Here is a 23,073-nt window from a genome sequence, read left to right on the forward strand (position 1 = left end):
ATTTAAAGTAACTTTTGTACGTAGAACCAAGTAATTCCAAAGAAGAATTATTGAACCGAATTTTAAACGCTTGTGAACTACTTAATAACGACCAAGATGCTATAAAAAACGCTACACGTGGTTTCATTAAAAGAAATAGATTGTGCATAAATTATTAAGGAGATCATGTTGAAAACCATTTATAAGGTATGTAAATGTATTTTAGAAATATTGTTCCGCAATCTACCATGTTTAATAACTATTTACTTGGCTGAAAAAAACAGCAATTAACGTATTTTTTACGAAGAACGTTCATTTAATAAATAGATATTACATTTTACGTCTTATTTTTGGTATGTGTTGATTTAATTAAAAATTATTTTTTTAATATATATATATTTGTTTATTATTAGCCTATTTTACATTATTCTTCGGAATTAAATTTTATAACAGCTTTGGTAAAAAAGTTTGCGTGTTTATTTCCCATTTAATGAAGTTAATAATGTACGTCAAATCTAAATAAAAGCATGTTTTTCGAGACAGAATTTTGCATATTTTGTCTGATATCTCAGAAATGGGTGATCTAACAGGTCTGGTACGTATTTTATTCAATTTTTCAGTTCATTTGACATTAAATCCAATAAATGAAACAACTATTTTTACGCCATGAATACATCAGTTTAGCTTTATTTCCGTCCTTTCCTAGAAAATCTTTCGCTAGTCGTAGGTTGCTAAAAATGCGTTTCCGAACATATGTTTATATGACTTTTTACATTATTTCGATGAGAGGAAACCACCTGAAAGTTTCTCGGATTACACGGGTGACAACCTTTATTTTGAAATCAGTTTTTAACTTGTGTTGCTTCCGTTTCACTTTGGGAGTAAATTAAATAGTGTTGGTCCAGAATAAATTATTGAATGTTTTAAAAGAGGAAATTTTTCACCAATCTGTTTCGAGATTTAGTTTGTTTCTATTGTTACAATAGTGTTTAAGAACAGCAACATTTTTTTATTTTTAGAGAAAGATTAAACTGTGATGAATTAGCAGAGAGACAAGAGTAAAGGTGCAACGTACGACTGTGAAGTTGCCCCACACTTATAGCCCGCACATTAAAGTTTGATCTCAATCGTTAGTGATTCGTTACTTCACGATAGTTCAGAAAAAAATCGTTAGTTCAGAGTTTTAACCATAACTCTTTGCATAAGATAAATGCACAGGCCAACTTCAAGCTGGCCCCTCTCAACTGCTGTACATACAATTTGTATTAATAATGTTGTCAAGAAGAAGAAGGTTAGGTAAACTATATGATTTTATGATGTTTGAGATTGACACTCAATAGCGTGGGTCTTATACAAATGAATAAAACATGTATTTTAAACAAACTCCTAAAGAATCGTTGATATGCTATATTGAATGAATTACAAAGAGAATCGAAAACCTTGTGATTGATAATAACGCAGGTATCTTCAGAAAATAGCTATCGAACTATTTCTATAAGAAGTCAATACGAAGGCAGATGAATTATGGAGCCTTGAGGTACCCCAGTTCGGACAAACGGGAAATCTGAGGGATGATTTTTCTTTATTTCTGGACTTGAACAAATTGAGTACGGACGAGCCAAATAAGAGTTAAACCATTGTAACATATTTTCACGAATAGCTTACCTCTAAAGTTTGTACAAAAGAAGCACATGGTCTTGTGTATCGAATGCCCTGCTTATGTTATAAGAAGGTCAAGTAGTGTGCTCACCAGAATCAATTGAAGTACGTTAAGGCCGAAGCATCTGAAATATTACAACCTAGTCCAAAGAGGTAATGATAAAGAGATGACATTCCAATTTACTCACAAAGCTAAGACGTCAGCCGTGAACAAACGTTCCGAAATCGTTTTAGAATACGGTCATTAGGCCTACAGTACTTGGTTGGTAAGATTATGAATGTCTTGCTCCGGTTATTTATCCAACACAGAAACAGTTTTGCTGACTTTGTCAGTTTAAAATACCTGCAAAGTTGGATATGAAATATATCAAAATAGGAACAAGATCAGTATCAAACTCCTGTATAAAAATTATATATAAATATACTTTCGAATAGGAGTTTTTAAGGATAGCATTACACCTATTGTATTTGTGTTATCAGTCATAAAAGATAAAGAACCCCAAACTTTCCTTAAAAAAAGATATTAAGACGTCGAGTAAAATGTCAAGGGTGGGTTTTTAATATCTTTGACAACATTAATTTGACATTGTATAATTGAGAACGGATGTTATCTCTACTGGATTATTAAGATGGCAATATGGCGTGCTGTACTCAAGCTCTCACACTCTACGTGTAGAAACTTGGATGTAGCTCTATAGCCGTTTACTATCTACCAAACTCCTTTTACTGGATTTCGACTACCTGAGATACGCTGTTTAGCTTGATTTGATTTGGTACTTTTGATGGTATTGCGATATTTGTTCCGTAAAAATGGCCCTCCATAAGTACTACGCCTTTTTATAGACCCACTTGGTGTGACAAGGAGAGATAAAGTTTACATTAACTGTCCCTTTTTTTTCAGACAATCGTGAAAAGAATAAAATTTCAAATTTGAAGTAGCATAAAGGATGATTAGTTTTAATATTGTTAAAATGTAAAAAAATTAGTTGTAAATAATACATATGTTTTTCAAATTATTCAGCGTAATAAGATCTTTAAAGTGATGTATCACACCATCTGTAATTACAATTAAAAGTTCGAAAAATATCATCCTCCCCCAATTGGGGGTATAGATAAATCAAATTACTGGGTATAGAGAAATAAAGTATTCCTTTCATATAATCATTATATTTACCACATGAGTAGATAGTCCCACTCACTGTAACTTAAGATATTTTTTAATTTTAAGGTACATTTTTCGAATGCTTATATCATGATTATTCTGATTAAAGGTACTTTATTGATTACGAGACCATTGGTTCACTAAGAGTCCAAGAATGACCCTCTCTATTTAAATTTTTCTTGAGAGAGATCAAAGAAGTTATACAAATAAGATTTCTATTCCCAATAAACGACATTAAGCCTTCTTATCCTATTAGGGAATTGAATGATACATTCAACTTTAAAAAACAATCGGTGCGGTATCTCTGAGTGGTACATTCTTAACGCCATTTGCTTAAATGCCTAAACGCGCAAGTTTATAGCCTGCGGTAGTAGATATTAAAAATTTAGTATTATGGTTGAGAACAATATCAGTGGAATAGGCGTATTTCCTTGCAATATTGCAAAGGAACTTGATGTCGGATTCAATATCTCATTGTCCTTTGAACATCATATCATATTGATAGCATATTCACCTGACCCTCTAAACTTCTTGGCCTCATCTTCGGATGCCCCCTAACTGGCTTGTCAGCTGACTATTTCGTCTGCATCTATAACTATCTTATTAGACCATTATAGGTATATGCCTAAGTAATTTGGAGCCCTCTCCAACAATATCACAAGATCAAACCCCATACGATTTAGGGAAAATTCCTGAGACTAATTAGCTTCAGAGTTTGACTAGAGGATCGGCGTATTATTTTGTTAAGTTCCTGTTTTTTAAACTCTGATGCACTGACCTGATATTTCTATTGAGGCATTCTAGGAATGTTTCTGGTTGCTCTGCGCTAATCTATGTGTCGACCTAAGGGTACCTACAAGAAAAATCCAACGATCTTTGCCCGCCAGAGGCTAACAATTATCTAACGATAAACCAATCATGGTGAACTGAATTCAATAGCTGGCAAATGTTGATTATGAGGTGGACTTCTTTGGTGATTCCCAATATGTGTTTAGGGGGTATTATAGACTTGTCTGATAACAGGAGCACTCGAGTGATCAGTCTTTATTGATTATCTCTCTTGTAGATGGCATCTGTTAGGTTAGGGTCAATTGGAAGACAGGGCCTTATGGCCCTAAATTCGCACTTTGTACACAGTGTTACAAAAAAGTTTGTTGTCATTTTGTCATCTCTGAATAACTTAAGCAGTTTTTTCTTTTAATATTTTACTGAAACCGAAATTAACAAAAAATCTTATTCTCCGATCTACATTAGTATGTATTTGTATGTCGTAATGGGTTTTATAAGAATTTATAATTTACTTTGTATTGCTTTATATAATAAATATAGTAAAAATTTATTGCCGTTGAAAAATAAAATTTAAAAGAAATAAACTTAAAATAAAGTACTTGACCTTTAATTACTTTTTAAAATCTATAGTTTCCACTTATACGCTGTGCAGCCCTTATAATTCTTAAATTACTTGTTTAAAATTACAACTGGAGAATTCGACTTAATCGTAGAAAACTGTTTTACTCTTAGGGATGGAGGTTGCAATCAATAAAATATACCAACATCAACAATAAAATCGTTAGTTCTTCGTTTATTGAATGGAAATAATCTGTTTTATTGTTTGTTTAAAAAAAACTACATTTGTATAAAGAAATCGTATTTTCGGCTACAGAACGACAGTTTGGAGATGTTCTCAGCATATTATACTGTTAATTACCTTACATTATTAAAAGTGATAGTTTAAAACTAATGTTATAATAAAGCAATAAGTTAATATAGAACTAATTATGGTACATGGTGAACATTTGTTACAATATACACACACACGCGGATTTACATTTAAAAATATGAATTTATTCACATTATACAATTAATTTAACACTTCTTACAAGGTAGGTAGTACGAGTAGTACTACATAATATGCTGTACAGGTCAGGAAGAAAACTGTACAAACGTCAAACAATTGTATAATGTATTATATAAATATGAGTTGAGCATTAGAGTGAGCTTAATAGTCTACACTTTAATAAATACCAGAGCAAACTATAATTTACTCATAAACTTCTGTTACATAGGTTACATTAAAACATGATCAAAACGTATATATTTAAATATTAACACAAATTGTTAACTCAAAAAGTTTCCTTAGAACACGAACAGTGAAAGATTCAATTCCAACATATGACTCATCCTTGCATAGGAGTATGAACAGCCAACATTCCGAGTCATAATAGTTGTGTTCTCTTAGGAAAAGAAGCTTATAAATTGCACTCAGTCCTGTGAGAACCTTTGCGGTGCTTCCGGAGTGATTAGATATTCAGGATGGGTAAGATTAGGGAGTAGGGGCCGCCTCCTATCGAGATCCATGAAGAAGAATTAGGACTCTACATCTCAAAGTCATGTCTCCCTGGAAGAAGGGGAGGCCAGCTCTGAACTAGTCTCTCCAGTCAAAGTAGGTAGGGGGTGGCACACCCTTGTTGAGGCTAGCAAGAACCTCTGAAGTTAGGGAACAAACCCCACAAACTCCAACAGTCATCTCCCACAGTTAGACCTATCGAATTGCCCATGAACCCCAGAATCTCGACCTTTGCGGTTAGTTATGTGCCGCTCCTGGACATCCATAAGGTTGCCCAGATTGAAGTGACACATCGGTTTTTGCTGTGCCCAGTGGTGGGTTCAACTGGAAGGTATAAACCAGCCAGAAGTGATTCCTGCTGGGCTAGTCACAATAGTTAGAGGAATCTTTAAACTTCAGAATATCCTCGTATACGTGTTCTCTGTACGTATAGTTATTTTCACGTCAGTAGACAAAATGCTTTGTATAAAGTAATAGTGAGTTGTGATTAATCAATCCTTAATTGTAATAGTTTATTGTTAAATTTTAAGCTGTGAGTTACTTTACGAATAAAGGAGAGAAACCGGTGTACAAAGGATTGATTGAATCGAAAGCCTATAGGCCGGTTGACGATTTCGTAGAACGAAAGTACGTAGGTCTAGAGTTTTCATAAATGGGGGTAGTTTCACCGCTATATACATGGCAAACTGCACATTAAATGCAGAAACTCGCGTAATAAAGTTTTGCTCTTGAGTTTTTAAACTCGTTGGCAGTAGTTTTCATATTAAATAGCGGTTAATTTTGGATGCTTTTCATGAAGGACTTTTCAAGCTTCACTAACGTTAATTATTACCAGTTGCAAGTTTTACGCAAATCCAGTTGATCGGGAAGAACTCCGATTCCTTCACAAGGGGCTTGCCAAGTTCAACTTTGGCACAAACACTCTAAGCTTACCCATAATAATTTTAGGTATAGTTGTAATTTATGTATTGATTATGATGTTTTCAGATTTGTGGCTGTTTTACTAAACTGCTCACATTTCTAAGCCTTAATTTCATGCTTCCGGATGCTGTATTTTTTCCAATATTCATGAATCCACCGATGATACATCGGGAATTCGGAATTCTAAATACTAAAAAAACCTTATCTTAGTTGTTTGAAATCTGTTGTCCTATAACATTATAAAATTGCCAAATAGCCCAGCAGTTATAGACGTAATTAAAATGTGGTAATACTTACCTAAACATATCTGTCAACAAAGTTTTTGTTTATTCAGATCATTTGGACAACATTATGATGTCTTTCTTCGGAGCGATACATCATAACTAGGAGTGCTAGGTGCTCTTATGTTTCAAAGAGTCTTGCTAAGGTACAAGTTTAGAACAGTTGTGTGGAAAGGCTGAATTAAATACTAGGATTTGGGACGACTACGTGAGTTATGCTGATCTTACAATGAAAGAAATTAAAAGAAGTAAGACAGGGGAGAAGGAAGACAAGAAGGAAAGTGGGAGATGAAGAGGAAGCAAATGACCCTTTTTATGCCACTTGGTCTTTCTAAATAATGTAAGTGAATCAAAGCCTACTCTGTTATATTAAAACTTATACATTCAGTAAATTATATTTATTTCGTTCTCAAAAATCTTAATTAAGCCTCAAGAAACACTGTACTAAAGAAAATATTCATAGATTCTTCGGGGATTTACACAGCTCGTTCACTCCGCTACCGTTAGCAGAGTGCAGTAATCTTCTATCTGACAAATACTTTATTTTTGGTTCATACAAATAAAAATGTAACGATTAACAATTTATATTTTTAAAAGAATTATAATTACAATTCCGGTTCATTATAGTAGTCACAATAGAGTATAAATAACATGCAAAGTTTAAAATCTACAGAATTTATAGTTCTTTTAAGCATATTTAAGCACACTTAAATTCCGGCGATGTAACATGATGAAGATATGGATGTCCGTGTAACCTGAACTGTAAAAATCGAATTTTAAAACCAGATTGGTACTTTAGCGTGGTGAATTCAAAGGTAAGTCAGATTCGATTAAAAAGTTCAAGATGGTGTATATTCACATTCCTGCAGAGTTTTTGAGTGACAAATTTGGACTATTGCAAAGTTTACGAAGTTATAGAGCATGAACAAATAGTGTCACTGTCGGGAGCATACAGAAACGAAATAGGTATTGAGAAACAAGATAGATGTAGCATTCTTGTATTTTGTAATTAGATGTAGTTTATTCCAGTTCATGTGTATAAGGTGTAGTTTTATGAGGTAAGTGAACTTCATCAATATTTTCAGTACCTGCCAAAACCCAGATGTAACACATCATAGAACAAAAAAAAAAATAAATATCGCTTCAGAATACTCCCAGCAAAAACTGTAGAATGATTTAGTATTCAAAATGCCAAAATGATGCTATAAATAAAGTTTGCGATTATTTTTATCACTATATGGATTACTGTTTCGTTCGACTTTTGATAACCATCTATAACTAATGTATAACTGGTTTAATAATTACTTCTTAAGCCAAGGTTTGCTGTCAGAGATTCATTGTCCAGTAAGTTTACTTTATTATTATTGTATTAATATTGTACATAAAAAATTTTAATCTTAAAATATTGAGAGTGGATAAAAATATACATTTTTCTGTAAACATTTTATAATAACGCCAAGTCATCACATTTAAAATGTTATTCACTTGTATTCGTGAGACACAAAATATTTTGTGGATTTTTACAAATACAAATTTCTCCCTAGCTATACTATTACATTGCAATCTTCTTTGATCAAACAGGGTTTTAATATTTTATTACTGTACTTATATACTGTAGAACCTCTTGGGGAGATCTTGCTGTTATTCTGGTTGATTATACGAAGCTGTCGGGACAGGCTAATCCTGTTATAAAGGTAAGTACTGTACATCACAGCACGTAGCAAGCAGAATGTCAGTACGGGTGAATGGCTGCCATCCCTACCCGACCCGACGACAAGGAGCTGTTGGTGTGATGTAACATCTCGTGATGAGGCTGTAGTGTCGGCTGGTACTGATGAAAAGGTTCTGCATAACTATGACGATATCTCGGTGAAGAAGTCTGAACTTCATCAGCTGGATGAACTCTTGCTGTCTCTCGGTCTAGTCCTGGGTATCTTTCACGTTCATCAAGTTCTTGATAATCTAAACTGTTGGCACAGATTTCCATTGTAGGTCCGTGATCTTGGAATGACCTGCGTTTGAATTCTTTTGCTAGTTCGTTGGAATTCCTTCTTCTTTCGTCCTCAATGGATTCGTACATTGACCTTCGCTTTTTGTCGTTGTTATCATACACACGTTGAGGATAATTTCGCATATCAGAATGCATCACGTTCCTATAATCGTGGTCATCTTCGTCTTCGCTATTCGGTGTCGGGTACCTCTGATGCCTAGGAGAAGGTCTTGGAGCTGTAGAAACTCTTGGAGGGCTTCTATATCGTTCTAGTGGTATCGCACTGTTGTTTTCAGCAAATGGCACAGGGTTCATATTTAAATGACTTCTAGGTATTTTCCCTACGTACCTCGAATGTGTATCTTCTATTGGAGGATCGTCAGGATATTTCATTGGACTCGATCTCGGAATGTTCCCCACTGGACTTTTACATCTTTCCTTCCTATTCTTCATAGCAGGACTGTGTTCTCTTCTCGGACTAGCGTACCTCCGGTTAATCGGAGGATTAAATTTATCTTCAGGTGTGTTATAACCGTGGCTATCTATATTACGTGTAGAAGGACTAGGATTCACTTTTCGACGCTGTTCTTCAGATCTGTGGACATAAGGCAAACTCGGTTTTCCGTGTTGCATCATTGAATTGTCTTCAGAATCCGGAATGCTTCCGTGTGAGTGGCTTTTTAAATACGATGGTTCACGCCTCAAACCGTGTACGTATTCTCTCTCGTTGTGATATTTGTAGTTGTCATCGTTCGCTGAGTACCCGTGCTGGGACAATTCTTCGACCTCTTCCTCCGAATCTTTACTTCTCGACCAACTGTTCATACGCCTCAATCGCATAACCGGCATTACAGAGGGTGAAATAGGAGGTTCGATGGGCTGGTTGTTTCTCCTTCGTTCGTTAATCAGTGCTCTTTCTTGCCTTTCTCGTTCCTCTTGTTTTTCCCTTTCAAGAGACAAGAATTTCTCTTTCGCATCGTTAAACCTATCTCTTGGAGTCAAAGAGCCTATTGTAGATTTGGTGTTGGTGGGCGAGGGAGACCTCTGGCGTTCTTCAGCATTCTTTCGTCTTCGCTGGGCCACCGGTTGGTGCGTGTTAGAACCGGGTTGAGAAAACGAGTCGGCACTGTGTTGTTTCTTCAGCTTAGTCATATCGGGATATATGGACGGCTCTTCTGCCGGCTCGCGGCTGCGGTAGTAGTCAGCACAGTTGCTACTGTTCACTCTGCGGCGACGTGAGACCAGTTCGCCGTCAGGTACGGGCGTCGGTGGGTCGAAACCACTGCTGTTGAGACGGCGTGCACGCGGCAGTGACATCTCTCCACTGCTGCGCCAGCTGCCCTGCCCGGGCTGCACCAGAAACAGCGACTCCTTGGTTGGCTCTGTATTCCATTCCTCATCTGTAAAACAACAAAATATTCTTTTAGTGCCTGTTTTTACTAGATTTATACGCGATAACACCAAAACGTAATATACAATGAATACATAAATGATTAGCAGAGTTAAAACATGTCTTCTCCGACACGAATTTTCTACAGTATTTGCAACTTGATTAGAGCGAATATGCATAATAGTATAATACTACAAAGAATTATAATAGAACAAATTGTTCGCAGTTCCACGTTTAGAGATAGGTCCATTATTAACATATCCTGTTGGTCACCGCACGCGAAGAAATAGCCTTCAAATATAAAAATCTATTGATAACTAATTTGTCATTAAAATGTACTGTCGTCATTTAGTCCTGTAAAATTTAGATTAGAGTACTTGTACCTATTTAGAACTCTTTTATATACGATTGCAATAGTACTATAGTATATTTTTGGTTGGTTATAATGATAAATAAAATGCAATACTTAATCCTCTAGATCTCAGGCCACGATTTTACAAATGGATTTTAAACATTCAACCAGGAGCTATAGGCATTCAAATAAATGCCATTTTGAAATCACACCCTCGAAAAAACTGTTGAAGATAAAGGCAGTATGTACATGGGATATGGTGGAGAAAATGCATATATGTTATATAAAACTACGCCATTTTGTTATGTTATCTCCAGTCACTTTTTCTTCAGATTGGTTACAAAATTGCACAAAATGACTGTCTTAAATGCCTATACTTTGGTATGCAGTGATTAAAAAAACGAATCAAAACCAATAGCACCATCATATCTACCGGATCGACTCTTGAAGCTCGAGGACTAACATCGTATTTAAAGACGAACAGGATCCAAAGTGACCTAAAAAGAACGAGCACTTAAAAATTTCTAGATATCACTAAATTATCAATCCCCAGTATTATCAATTCGACTACGAGGCACCGTGAAAAATGATGTAGGAATTAGTGTGATCCAGATCACAGGTTCGCAGGATGAGGAGGTGGCCAGTGTGGGAGGTCGGAACCAGCAGCAGGAGCAAAGCCAGGAATGGAAGGTATGTATTAGTGAGGCGGGAATAAGGTCAACAACTGGACCCAAGTGGCAAAGCCGTCGACAAACAGGTCTCCTGACCCACAGTCCAGGGTCCTTGACTCTGCCCTAGCCGTGCTACGATCCTGTCTACCGGCTGAATTAAACCTCACCGCTAAATTAAATCACAGTGAAATGTACAAATTATGGAACTGAATATTTAAGTCATCATTAAGTATACAACCAAGTATACACACTTTGTTGATACAATAAATTTTAATTAAATAAAAAAATCACATAGGCGCCTAATAGCATATATCTCTTAATTTAACCGTTTAGTGTAAACAGGGTCTTTCGATGTCCTACCTTCGGGTCTGAGAGAGCTATTCATTTCAAATTTTCCACTTAATTCCTACTGAAATAGGCAACATAACTGAGTTTTCGCTTTGGAGGTCGAGGATTCGATAAGCGGGCAGGGGGTATTAGTAGAAGCCTGAACCGAATATGAATAGGAATTGTATGGTGACGATGTGTCGTGTCCACTTTTGAATCTGGAGAATCAGTTATCAGGCAAGACCAGGCGTGCAGGTTTACTCCCAGCACAATCCATTGTTGTTGGTTATATTCCATTTGTATCTGTAGATGGAATGTTAAAGTGTATTGAAATTCACTGCAGTGTTTCAGATATTCGGTATACTATTTAGCAAACAACTGTTTAATAATATTTTTTATCACTGTGTAAACCAAATAGCCACCGCGCCAACTCCAGCTTCCTAAGCTCTCACTTTCCTTAGTCTGGACAGTGTATTAGGCTCATTACTTCGGCCAAAGCATTCCCAACGTGGTAAACAGAAATTTTTTACTAACAGGAGTTTCTATTCTTACTAAACAAACAGGGAAATGGTATTATCTTTGGAGGTTTTTTAAACACAAATATTTACCAATCCCAACTTTTCAGCTGGGCTATTCTAAATACAAAATGGCTCAAATAATCTGATTGTGTACATGTACGTCACCTTTCCTTTCTTTGGTTTGTTTGTTTTGTCTATTTATGAGAAGAAGCTGAGAAGGCTCTCTTCGCACTCGGTCCTAAAAGGACTTTTGCCCTTGCTTCCAAAGTGACAGGGTGTTCAGGATGGGTAAAGTTGAGAGTTGGGGCCGCCTCCTACCACGATACCATGAGGAGGGATAGCGGACACACTATGTCTCAGTCATGTCACCTTGGAAGAAAGGAGAACCTCTGTTTCAGCCTCTCCAGTCAAAAGCGGGCAGGATACAGCACTTCCTAGTGCCCAGGCTAGCAACGACCTGTACACTAAGAGAGCTTCACTCACTCCAACAGTCATCCTTCACAGTAGACTAGAGCTAGCGATTCACCCTTCCACCCCAATACCTCAACATTTGTGGTTAGTGATGTGCTGCTCATGAACATCAATAGGGTTGCCCAGATATACGAGGGTAAGTGACACTCGACTTTTGCTGTACCCAGTTTAGGTTCAACTGGAAGGTATAAAACCGGCCAGAAGTGAACGTCACCGTAATTGGGATAAATATAGGGATTTCAATCATATCACGTATTATTAATTATATTTTATATTTTAAACGCTCCGGGTGGGAACTGTATCCTCTTGTCATTGACTAGTTGTAATACACAGAGTACCTAGCAGTTTGTTATTGTGGTGTAGTATGCAGTGTTATAGTACACACTTGCACTCTTGTGCTGTATTATGTAGGGTTACAACATCCCTTGTCCTCATTCTGTGGTTTCAGGGTTACAATATCATCTCGTTGCAGTGCTATGGTATATAGTAGTATAGAAATATCTTGTCCTCTTATTATAGTGTACATGATGACAATACTCGCACAACCATTGGAAACATACATTTTTAGCATAAGTTGTAATTTCATAAACAAAACGTACTATTTATTGTATTTATAAAATAATATTTGATTAGGTGTGTTGACATAAACTTTAAATTGTCAATATGAAGTGAAGACACACGTATAGTAAATTAAGAATGAAAGGGATATATATATATATATATATATATATATATATATATCCATATGAAAAGTTCTTAGAAGAACTTGCTTTTTAAAATTATAATAACTATGATGGAACATTCTATTTTGATTTTATAGAAGTTATATCACACCTATAACCATCAAACGACAAATCATAATTGAACATCGGCATTAACCCTAGGAGTGGTACTTTTTACGTCTTCAATTTTCTGTTTTGTTTTATATTTATCTTTAAATACAAATATGGATAATCTGAAAATCATATCGCATGCCTCATAATCAAAAATTTGTAATAAGATTATGATTATGTTGAATTTTGAAAAGTGAAGCGACGAGAATTGTAATAATAAGAAATAACTAATGTAATTAGTACGGTGCAATACACTGTTATGGTGTTATATTTTAAATACGATTAACATGTTACAAAATTTACTTGACATAGAAAGCGCTAAACCGTTCCTCGATGACTATTTTCCAACAAATTAACGACAATGTGTTATACACCGGCATTGTTTCCAGGCCAACTCTGACATGTTAATTGGTATTAAGTACTCCGAACGAAGAAGAAAGTAGCCTCTAAACCCGAGGAGAAAGTAGAGGTAGATTCTAGGTGAGACCTGCCAAATATCTCAACAAGTAATTTAACGCACAATATAAGTTGAGAAAAGCAGTCTATAAAGAATAAATTCTCGAGGACTATAAACTATTTGCAGGAATAAGATAGTTACACAATAAAAAGTTTGATCAGAAAACAATAAGAAACAATGTGAGTGGGAAGAAAGAGGCAAGTGGTGAAATCGGACAAGAAGGCCGCTGTGCCACGGCACTACCACGCTGAGTGGGTCACGGCATGATGCAACCGTACATGGGGCACAAGGCACACTTCTCACTGCCCCTGGCCCCAAGGCATCTCCTGGGCTCCTTCCCCAGCAGACTAACTTGGGTCCAAACTGTTTTTCCCAACGACGTTATTGTGTCTTCTGAGGATCTGCCAATCGAGAAAGGCAGTAATAACGATAAAAAACAAATGATATTTTTATTTACCTTTAGGGTTGGAGGGAGCTTCTAGGATATTCTCAAACAGCTGATACCGATAATAATAATAATAAATTATTTATTGCGTAAAACATAAGCACAATGTTCTATCAGTCGTCAAGTATTTTTAGCTAAATTTTCCACTCGTTCTAGAATTGAAGTCCCTTCCATACGTACAATTTTTGCGTTCACTCTCTCTCACTCATTCGAATTTATCCACCACTTCCCCGGTCAGTCAGCCAATTGAGAGGTCTCCCAATTGTGTGCCATAAACTCGTCTATACTGTAGAACGCATGTGTAATCAATGTTGTTTTTAGACGAGTTTTGAATGCCTTCAGCATGGGGACACTTTTGATTGAGTTCGGCATGTTGTTGACAATTCGAACTCCTGTCTGTCTTAAAACTCCAGTTCATCTATGATGTCTGGCAGACAAAAATAAATTTGCCATGTTTTTACTGAAAGGTACTATACGAGTAATTGTTAACATCGATAACAATCATACAGAGCGTTTAAAACTGTAAAAAATTATACAAATGTAGCATATACATGGTTGACAAATTCATAATATTGGAGTATCGACATTAAAAATTCGTCTCTAATTTTGACGGACTACGCCTATTGTTGGTGTAATAAGAGTAGCTACGTATTACATTAAAGTTTTTGATCAAATGTCAATGGGTTACATACATATATGATTCAATTTAAGTAGACATTAGCTTACTAAGCTATTGACATTTTTAGTCTCTGTATCAAAAGAGACTGGACGAGTTTGTTGAGAACAATACACGTGTTATGTGTTACGAAAATTGTTATGCTAGTCCAAAAAATAAATTAAAGTTATACATTTAATGTGCCATGTTTATATACTCTACTGATTGTTGTTCTAGTCCATTCACACCAATTCAACATGAATGACTGGGTAACGAGGTTAAACTTCTTTTGTCCTTCTTTAATAATTTTTGCACGAAGTAAAAAGAAAGTATTGTAATTTTATAGATGCAATACAATAGGTTTAAAAAAAATTCTTTTCAAATGTCAAATTCTGTGATAGCTTAAATTTGTAATGGTAATGTATTTTGTCCTCTCCCATTGTTAAAATCAAATGTAAAGTATTATATGTACCTTAGGTCTCCTTGAAGACTTATACACATAACAATATAAATGTTTCCACTTTGACTTTGACTAATTTTGCTGTATATACAGTGTTATTTAACAAAATTTATACAACACTATAAGTTCAATTATTTACAATTTATTAACCGGGTATATCACACAAATATAGGCCTACCTGGTTAATAATAGTGTGACTGATGGGAAATTTGAATTTTTTAACTAACTTTCTCAACTTTTAAATGAGTATTAAACAATCTTAGCACACACTAATAAGCCTCAGTAGTTTCAGGACAAGTGAAATAAACATAATCATTGTTATTTGAAGACCATAGAATGGAAGTTAAATCATTTACATCATTTAGGCTACTTAGTTTACATTTCAATGTGAAGTAAAAAAACTTACACTGAACACTGGTAAAACACAATTTGAGAGTTTTGGACAGTTTCTAAAAGATGTGAAATTGATCTCTTATTAGCAATCAAAACGATCATATAAACTAAAAACTGTTACTTTTAAACCACTTTGTTGCGATGGATTTTTGACATCAGTGGAATGTGTACACATATTCACATCAGGACTGTAAATAATATATTTCACTAAATCTTCCTTTACTTGAAAACTTTAAGACAGTAGAACATTATAATCAAATTTAATACTGTAGATAACCTTAATATGTAGACTACAATTGTAACTCTTTGCAGCCTCTCTTAAGATTCTCAGTTTGAGTAAGAACGCGTCTAATTTTAAAGTTGTAAATTATGGAGTCATCAACGCGTGACCTTGGGACAGGGTATGTCTTCATTTGTCATTGACGTTCTCAGCTGGTGAATGTTATACTATCGTACAGCTAGGTCTCACGCGAATAGGGTCGATGTCCAAGTTCACAAGGCAATGAGAACAATGAATAGAACTGTAATCTCAACATTTCAGTGAACGCGCCTCTCTCCGCAGGCAGTTCTTTCCTGTCCCGATGAAACCTGTAAAACAATCTACTCCGAATCCAGTCGATTGAGATCTTCCATTATCAAGGGATAGATAAAGTTCCGTTTTCGGTTAGAGTAATCTTTTGAAATTTCACAGTCATGACACTTTAAGATACCTTTGTTAAAGACAGGAGAACAATTATGGGGGTATTACACGAGGATCTGTACAAACTTGGAAAATCTTGAAAATTAGACTCGTGGTAAAACGACTAAAGATGTATGAAAACGAAAACGTTTGTGAATGTCAAATGACCGAAAGAAAGTAATCATAATAAAATAATTTCCTTATATAATATTCTATTTACAAAATATGACTATCTCAGTCATAATGTATTAAAATACTTGATTTACCTCAAATCATAATTCATAAACCAAATGTAGTACATTCCTATTTTTCTAAATGAACCTAACTGAAGTTACAGACACTGAAAGTCCGGTCTAACGTTATGAAACTTCGACTGTTCAAGCATTGTCCTTCAGAAATCGAGAGTTAATATCCTACACACGTGCCCTATCGCTGTGATGTGTGTAGGCTAAACAGAAGAAATGAGCTGCAGATATTTTAACTAGATCAAGCTACTATGTTCATGGTTTAACAGGCCAAGCAAGCCCTTAGAAGAGTTTTCAGGTGATCACTGGCAGTAAATCTTATACCACTCATCTCATTTATTTGAACTTGAAACATCGTTTGTACATGCGAAAGATTTTAGAACTCTTTGAAAATCAATAGAGGAAGAAAATTTTGCACTACTTAGAAACTTGCGAGATACAGTTAAAATCCTAAATCACATATTGAAAATTGAAGTTGATAATAGACTTTCAAAACTCAAAAAACCCACCAGGTGGTGTTTGTTTGAATTGATTGAACAAGCTGAAAAAGGTGAACTTAAATGAATACTGCAACGGATACTACATGAAATCTTCTTTGAATCTTCTTTAATTTTACTAGTAGGGTTTTAAAATGTGTTTCGAAGCCTAGTTAATTAATTAATTGCTAGTTTATTCATTGCCTAACAGCAAAATATTACACATCTACGTTTTTATATTTTTCATTGCATGTCTTTTAGTGATAATTTGAAGCGAAACACCCACTTTACAAGTAGAATGTGTTCAATTTTTGAAACTTTTGTGAAATCCAATTATATAGTGAATCGTTCTCATGAACACCTAAAACCTAATTTGGTAATCGGGATGTCAAAATTCGAGCCAAAATAGAAACACATCGTTGACCAAAAACAACTGTACAAATCTCCCATACATAAGAAAGACAAGGGATGGGTCAATAGAACATTTTCTATAATGTTTCTTCAACTGCAAAGAATATTAATTTTCGTAAATAGAGATAAATGTATTTTATACCCAAATAGTTTATAGTTATCTCTAGAAACCTACTATACTTTCTCAGTTACTGCACCACTGTCGGGTCTTGGTAATTGTGTATACATACACTATAATCATGTTTTCTTTCAATAACATACATGCAAAAGTTCTTGACCCACCTGCCTCCAAAGATTTTTCATTTTGACCCTAGAAAGAGATTTTGAGTCGAAACTGAGTTATAGATGGTACAGATTCGAATCCTGCCTGTGCTCGTTGTACTTTTTATCAGTACTTTTGACCTTGTTCTGTACTGACTCTCCTCCTTATTCAGTTTGATAAAATACTAGCACAAACCAGTGGCTCTTGAGGACGGGCAAAATAAGGCTAGAAAGGGGGTTGGCCTATAGTTTTCTTAAAAAAGAACAAGACTAACCCAACACCCATACGCTCACTGCTTACTTTACAAATTTTGATTTACAGATTCCAGTTTGAAAACCAGTAACTTCGGTCAATTCGTTTTAAGGCGGTGTCCAACGTTTAATTCTTCCTAGTTTGATCATACTAGTATTTTTCAACCAAAGCTGCGGTAATAATTGTCAAAAGTTCGTATACAGACGATATTTGTTTTGTCGTACTAGTTAATTTTCCACTGGCATTAGACTAAAACCGTTGCTTTTGCGTACATACCTGTTTGTATGTTTGTTTCCGTGCCCTGTGTTACGGACTAAAACCAGGCAAAACTATGAAATTTATGAATTGGCCCATTAGTTAGTAAATAAAGGAATACATTTTGTTTAGTTTTCATGCCAACCAACATTAATTACAAAATTGTTGTCTTTTATTGTAATAAAATACATAAAGTAATAAATAATAAATACATAATAAAGTTGAGTAAGGAATACGGATTTCTGGTGCAAGTTATTAGATTTGTTTTGTACTTTTACATGTTATACGTACTTTTAAACAATATAAAATACATTTTTCAAACATCACGCTCAGGAATTTAAACACTTTTATATGACTAAAAATATATGTTATAAATTCCATAGTTACCATTTTCAAACACTACTAATGAACGTATAAAGAGCAACTGAACTGTTCGCAATGAATGTTAATGTAATAGTCACAACATGCAAAACTGCAAATACCACTAGGGCATAACATTTTACAGGTCGGCGTGTCGCCCCCGACCCTGGCCTGCGGTTTAGGAGCCATAATTTTTGGAAGGACGCATCCTTAATTCTCCGAAATAAGTGCATCGCTTAATAAGATTCACGGTCTTAGAAATTATTTTCTAATTTAAAATTAACTCCAACAAAGTTCGCATGTTTAATACGGACTAGCAAAAAGATAAAATAAACTAGAGGTCTAATATTGGCCACCAGAAACGCTTAACCGCCGCAGATGTTTTGAGATACTTTGTATACTCTAGCAATCATTACAAGACAAAATTATTTTTAATAACAACCGGGCTCCTTATCTTATTCTACTCTTCGTTGTGTGCAACAGACATGTGCGAATATGTTATCAAACAGTACTACAAGAGGGTGAGTCGGTACATAACCAGGAAGATGGTTCTATGGTCACTGACAAAATAAATGGCGTTATGATCACATACAGGATAGGTGGTGCTATGATCACATACAGGATAGGTGGTGTTATGGTCACAGACAGGATAGATGGTGTTATGGTCACAGACAGGATAGGTGGTGATATGGTCACAGACAGGATAGATGGTGTTATGGTCACATACAGGATAGATGGTGTTATGGTCACAGACAGGATAGATGGTGTTATGGTCACAGACAGGATAGGTGGTGCTATGATCACATACAGGATAGGTGGTGTTATGGTCACAGACAGGATAGGCGGTGCTATGGTCACATACAGGATAGATGGTGCTATGGTCACAGACAGGATAGACGGTGTTATGGTCACAGACACGATAGGTGGTGATATGGTCACAGACAGGATAGATGGTGTTATGGTCACAGACAGGATAGATGGTGTTATGGTCACAGACAGGATAGGCGGTGCTATGGTCACATACAGGATAGATGGTGCTATGGTCACAGACAGGATAGATGGTGTTATGGTCACAGACAGGATAGGTGGTGTTATGGTCACAGACAGGATAGATGGTGTTATGGTCACAAATAGGATAGGTGGTGATATGGTCACAGACAGGATAGATGGTGTTATGGTCACAGACAGGATAGGCGGTGCTATGGTCACATACAGGATAGATGGTGCTATGGTCACAGACAGGATAGATGGTGTTATGGTCACAGACAGGATAGGTGGTGATATGGTCACAGACAGGATAGATGGTGTTATGGTCACAGACAGGATAGGTGGTGCTATGATCACATACAGGATAGGTGGTGTTATGGTCACAGACAGGATAGGCGGTGCTATGGTCACATACAGGATAGATGGTGCTATGGTCACAGACAGGATAGATGGTGTTATGGTCACAGACAGGATAGATGGTGATATGGTCACAGACAGGATAGATGGTGTTATGGTCACAGACAGGATAGGTGGTGCTATGATCACAGGCAGGATAGACGGTGTTGTGGTCAAGGAAATAAATTGCGCTATTATTTACACATATATGATAATAATTGAAAATATAAAACTAGAGTTTTTGTACTATCCTATTTACCTAACTTACCATAGCACATTGGATGATCTTGATTCTTTACCTAAACCTGAATCTTATTTATGATTTTGAGTACAAGAAAACTTGCCTTATTGTCTTTAATCTTTCATTCGTATAATTACTTAGTATTAAAATTCTTAATGTTTTAGGTTTAAGATTTAATTTACACCTTTAGAAGCGTTGTCACTTAACTAGTGGGTTGAAAACTGCGGTTTAAGAGTACACAATCATGGTTCTCTTAACTCGGGTTATACTTATCATCTGTATTATGCAAATTATTATAAAGCTCTACTTATAAAAATGTTTTTAACACTATTTTCAAAAGCATTTAATTGTAGTGAAATTTACAATTTCTTCTAATTATTACCTGGTCAGGGGTGAATTAATATAATACAAGACTGTAATACAAGGTAATAAGTTTTAGTAAGAACATTATACTGAAACACTATACACTATAAGATTTTGTCAACATGGGTCTTATATTAAACCATACACTTCATTCACCCCCACAGTTTGTTGACACTCAAAGTTAAGTGTCCAAAACTGCAATATTTGAAACAGTTATGCCTTAAACCGAGCTAGATGTCAGTTACATGATCATAGTTCGCATGCCATTTGTATGTTCCAATACTACTTGCTGTCATTACCGAAAAATCCTATTTGTCAAAACTGTTTACTGTATCAGTACTGATGCCGGATAACAAACTTCAAAGTTGGCAAACTGAAATAACGTATCTATCGTGAGTATGGTTGATTCAATGCAAATATTAAATTAAGCTCCATTTGACCTTGCTTAGTGGACATCTAGTGGAGCATCTGGATTCTAACACTAGTACAGATTGGCATCAAGGCAACAACGGAGCTTAGTCTGGTTACCTGCCTTAGCTACTTTATGTGTTCGAAACTTGGTTGATCCGCTGTTCTGTGGGATCGTGTCTAAAACATCTTTTTGCACTTAATTGTGGACCTGATCAGACAATCAGAACACCTCTTCATCTATTTTACGCTGGATAGCTGCTGGGTACCGACACTAAACTCCTTAGTAGCCTAAGTGTCTCTGATGTACCGAAACGATGCAAAGAGTTCGTTATGAACGTCTTTGTCACCGACTTTTATGGATCTTCTTAGGCAGATGACGACTTAGGAGTCAATTACCAGCGTTAGATTTCAGATGCCGCACTAAGCAGAAGGTGAAATGGAATTAACACAATATTTGCAAATAAAACTAAGTTGGCACTCTAAACATAAGCTACACGCTGGAAATCTTGGAACTATATTTTTATGATATTCAGTTAACCTCGGAGGATTAAAAAAAAACTTTAGTCACAACGTACAAAACCAAAAGATCTGTGGAAATTTACCGTCTACGATGTAAGGATAACTGCATCTTTTTGTATTCTAATTTTTCTTCTAAATCTAAACCAACGCAAAATGTACATCTATTGATAATTGTTCTGTATTTAGCCAACGTTAATTTATAAGAGGCTTGTGGTATATACTCCGTCCTACTAGTATATTTGTAACTGATAAATGGTCAAATAACTGTTGACGTCTCTCTTGGTTTTAAAAGACAGTATTATACAGCTCGTATACGTAGTCTTCAGTCACGGGTGAGCATTTACAGTGACAGGGTATGATTAATTTACAAATTTTATGAGGGTTGTTATAAAAAACCTTACAAAGTCTTGGAAATTAAACAGCTGGCGTGTACTGAAGTCATTCTCAGTTAGCAACACCTCCAATTTTCAACCACATTAAATTGTTACTTTGTGTTCAGCATTTTTTTGAGTCTTACGACTCAAAAAGTCCATACAGCGGACATTCTTTTCCGCAATTGTACCCTTGCTTAAACAAAATTCCATTTCATCTAGGCATTTTCCATGCTGGGGCACAGTTAAGGATGCAACGGAACCAAATACCTAAGTAGGGGTGATTCAGAACAGCATCCTTTCCATTTCGTGTCCACCACTCCTTGAGGAATGATCTGGTGGGGTTTTGTCATAGAAACATATTTTTATGGGCCAGTTATAAACTTTGAAGTTGTGAAAGATTAACCAATCCAAAAACTATACATAATACACACTAGTGATCGATTTTCTTTTTTCTAAATAGATTAAGAAGATTATTTCTCGGCTTCTCAAACAGTGCCACACATAACCCTTTCAGCCATAGAAACAATATTTATCTTTTGATGGACACCCTTCTCTGGCAGCCTATGATATAGTCTAGTATTTTGTTTCAGACATGTAATAGTGAATCCATAATTCATCCGCAGACAACGAAAGTTCTGATAGAGAGGCTGTCAAAAGGTCGCGGCAGTAAAGCTCTTTGGAGTGCCTCAGAATTGTTAGCTCATATTGAGTCTTGGAGGTGGCATACTATTTTTAGGAAGTAAATATAATATAGGGTTAGAGTTTTTAGGCGCTATATTTTTACAAGCGCTAGTACTTAGAATTGACTACTGCGGAGTGGTTGTTAAAAAAGTGAGTCTTCGGGGTGACAAATTACTAATTACGAAGGAAAATTATGAGACGGTTTCGGGAGCTTCCATTTAGCATTGATTAATGAAGGAGGGTTAACACCAAAACGTGAACCTTGGGAATAGACATATTATATTTCAGTAAGGAAATATGAGACGAGGGGCATAATATGAGAGCGCTGGTATGTAGGACTGACTACTGAGGAGTGATTGTCAACAAGGTGATATATAATTCTCAGGATGATATATGAGACGAGGTGGGGGCGCTAGTACTTAGGATTGACTACTAAGGAGTGATTATCAACAAATTGAGACTTGGTGGTGATATATTATTTCTCAGGATGATATATGAGACGGGGTGGGGGCGCTGGTATTTAGGATTGACTACTGACGAGTGGTTTGTCAGCAAAGTGAGACTTGGGGGTGAAATCTTATTTCTCAGGATGATATATGAGACGGGATGAGGGCGCTGGTATTTAGGATTGACTACTGACGAGTGGTTGTCAGCAAAGTGATACCTGGGGGTGAAATATTATTTCTCAGGATGACATATGAGACGGGGTGGGGGCGCTGGTATTTAGGATTGACTACTGACGAGTGGTTGTCAGCAAAGTGATACCTGGGGGTGAAATATTATTTCTCAGGATGATATATGAGACGGGGTGAGGGCGCTGGTATTTAGGATCGACTACTGACGAGTGGTT

The 23,073-nt window shown here is 35.9% G+C and overlaps 1 protein-coding gene across 1 annotated transcript in view; it reads right to left on the reverse strand.

The window, feature by feature from the left end:
* Positions 1-7,886: 7,886 nt before the first annotated feature.
* The window catches only part of LOC124369013, a 50,056-nt gene continuing 34,869 nt past the window's right edge, over positions 7,887-23,073 (reverse strand). The window contains exon 2 of the mRNA XM_046826638.1: positions 7,887-9,739. Coding sequence (XP_046682594.1) covers positions 8,082-9,739 — 1,658 coding nt within the window. The 3' untranslated portion in view covers positions 7,887-8,081. The remainder of the gene's footprint in view (positions 9,740-23,073) is intronic.

Source organism: Homalodisca vitripennis, chromosome X (genome assembly GCF_021130785.1).
Source record: "Homalodisca vitripennis isolate AUS2020 chromosome X, UT_GWSS_2.1, whole genome shotgun sequence".
In the NCBI taxonomy this organism is placed as follows: Eukaryota; Metazoa; Arthropoda; class Insecta; order Hemiptera; family Cicadellidae; genus Homalodisca; species Homalodisca vitripennis.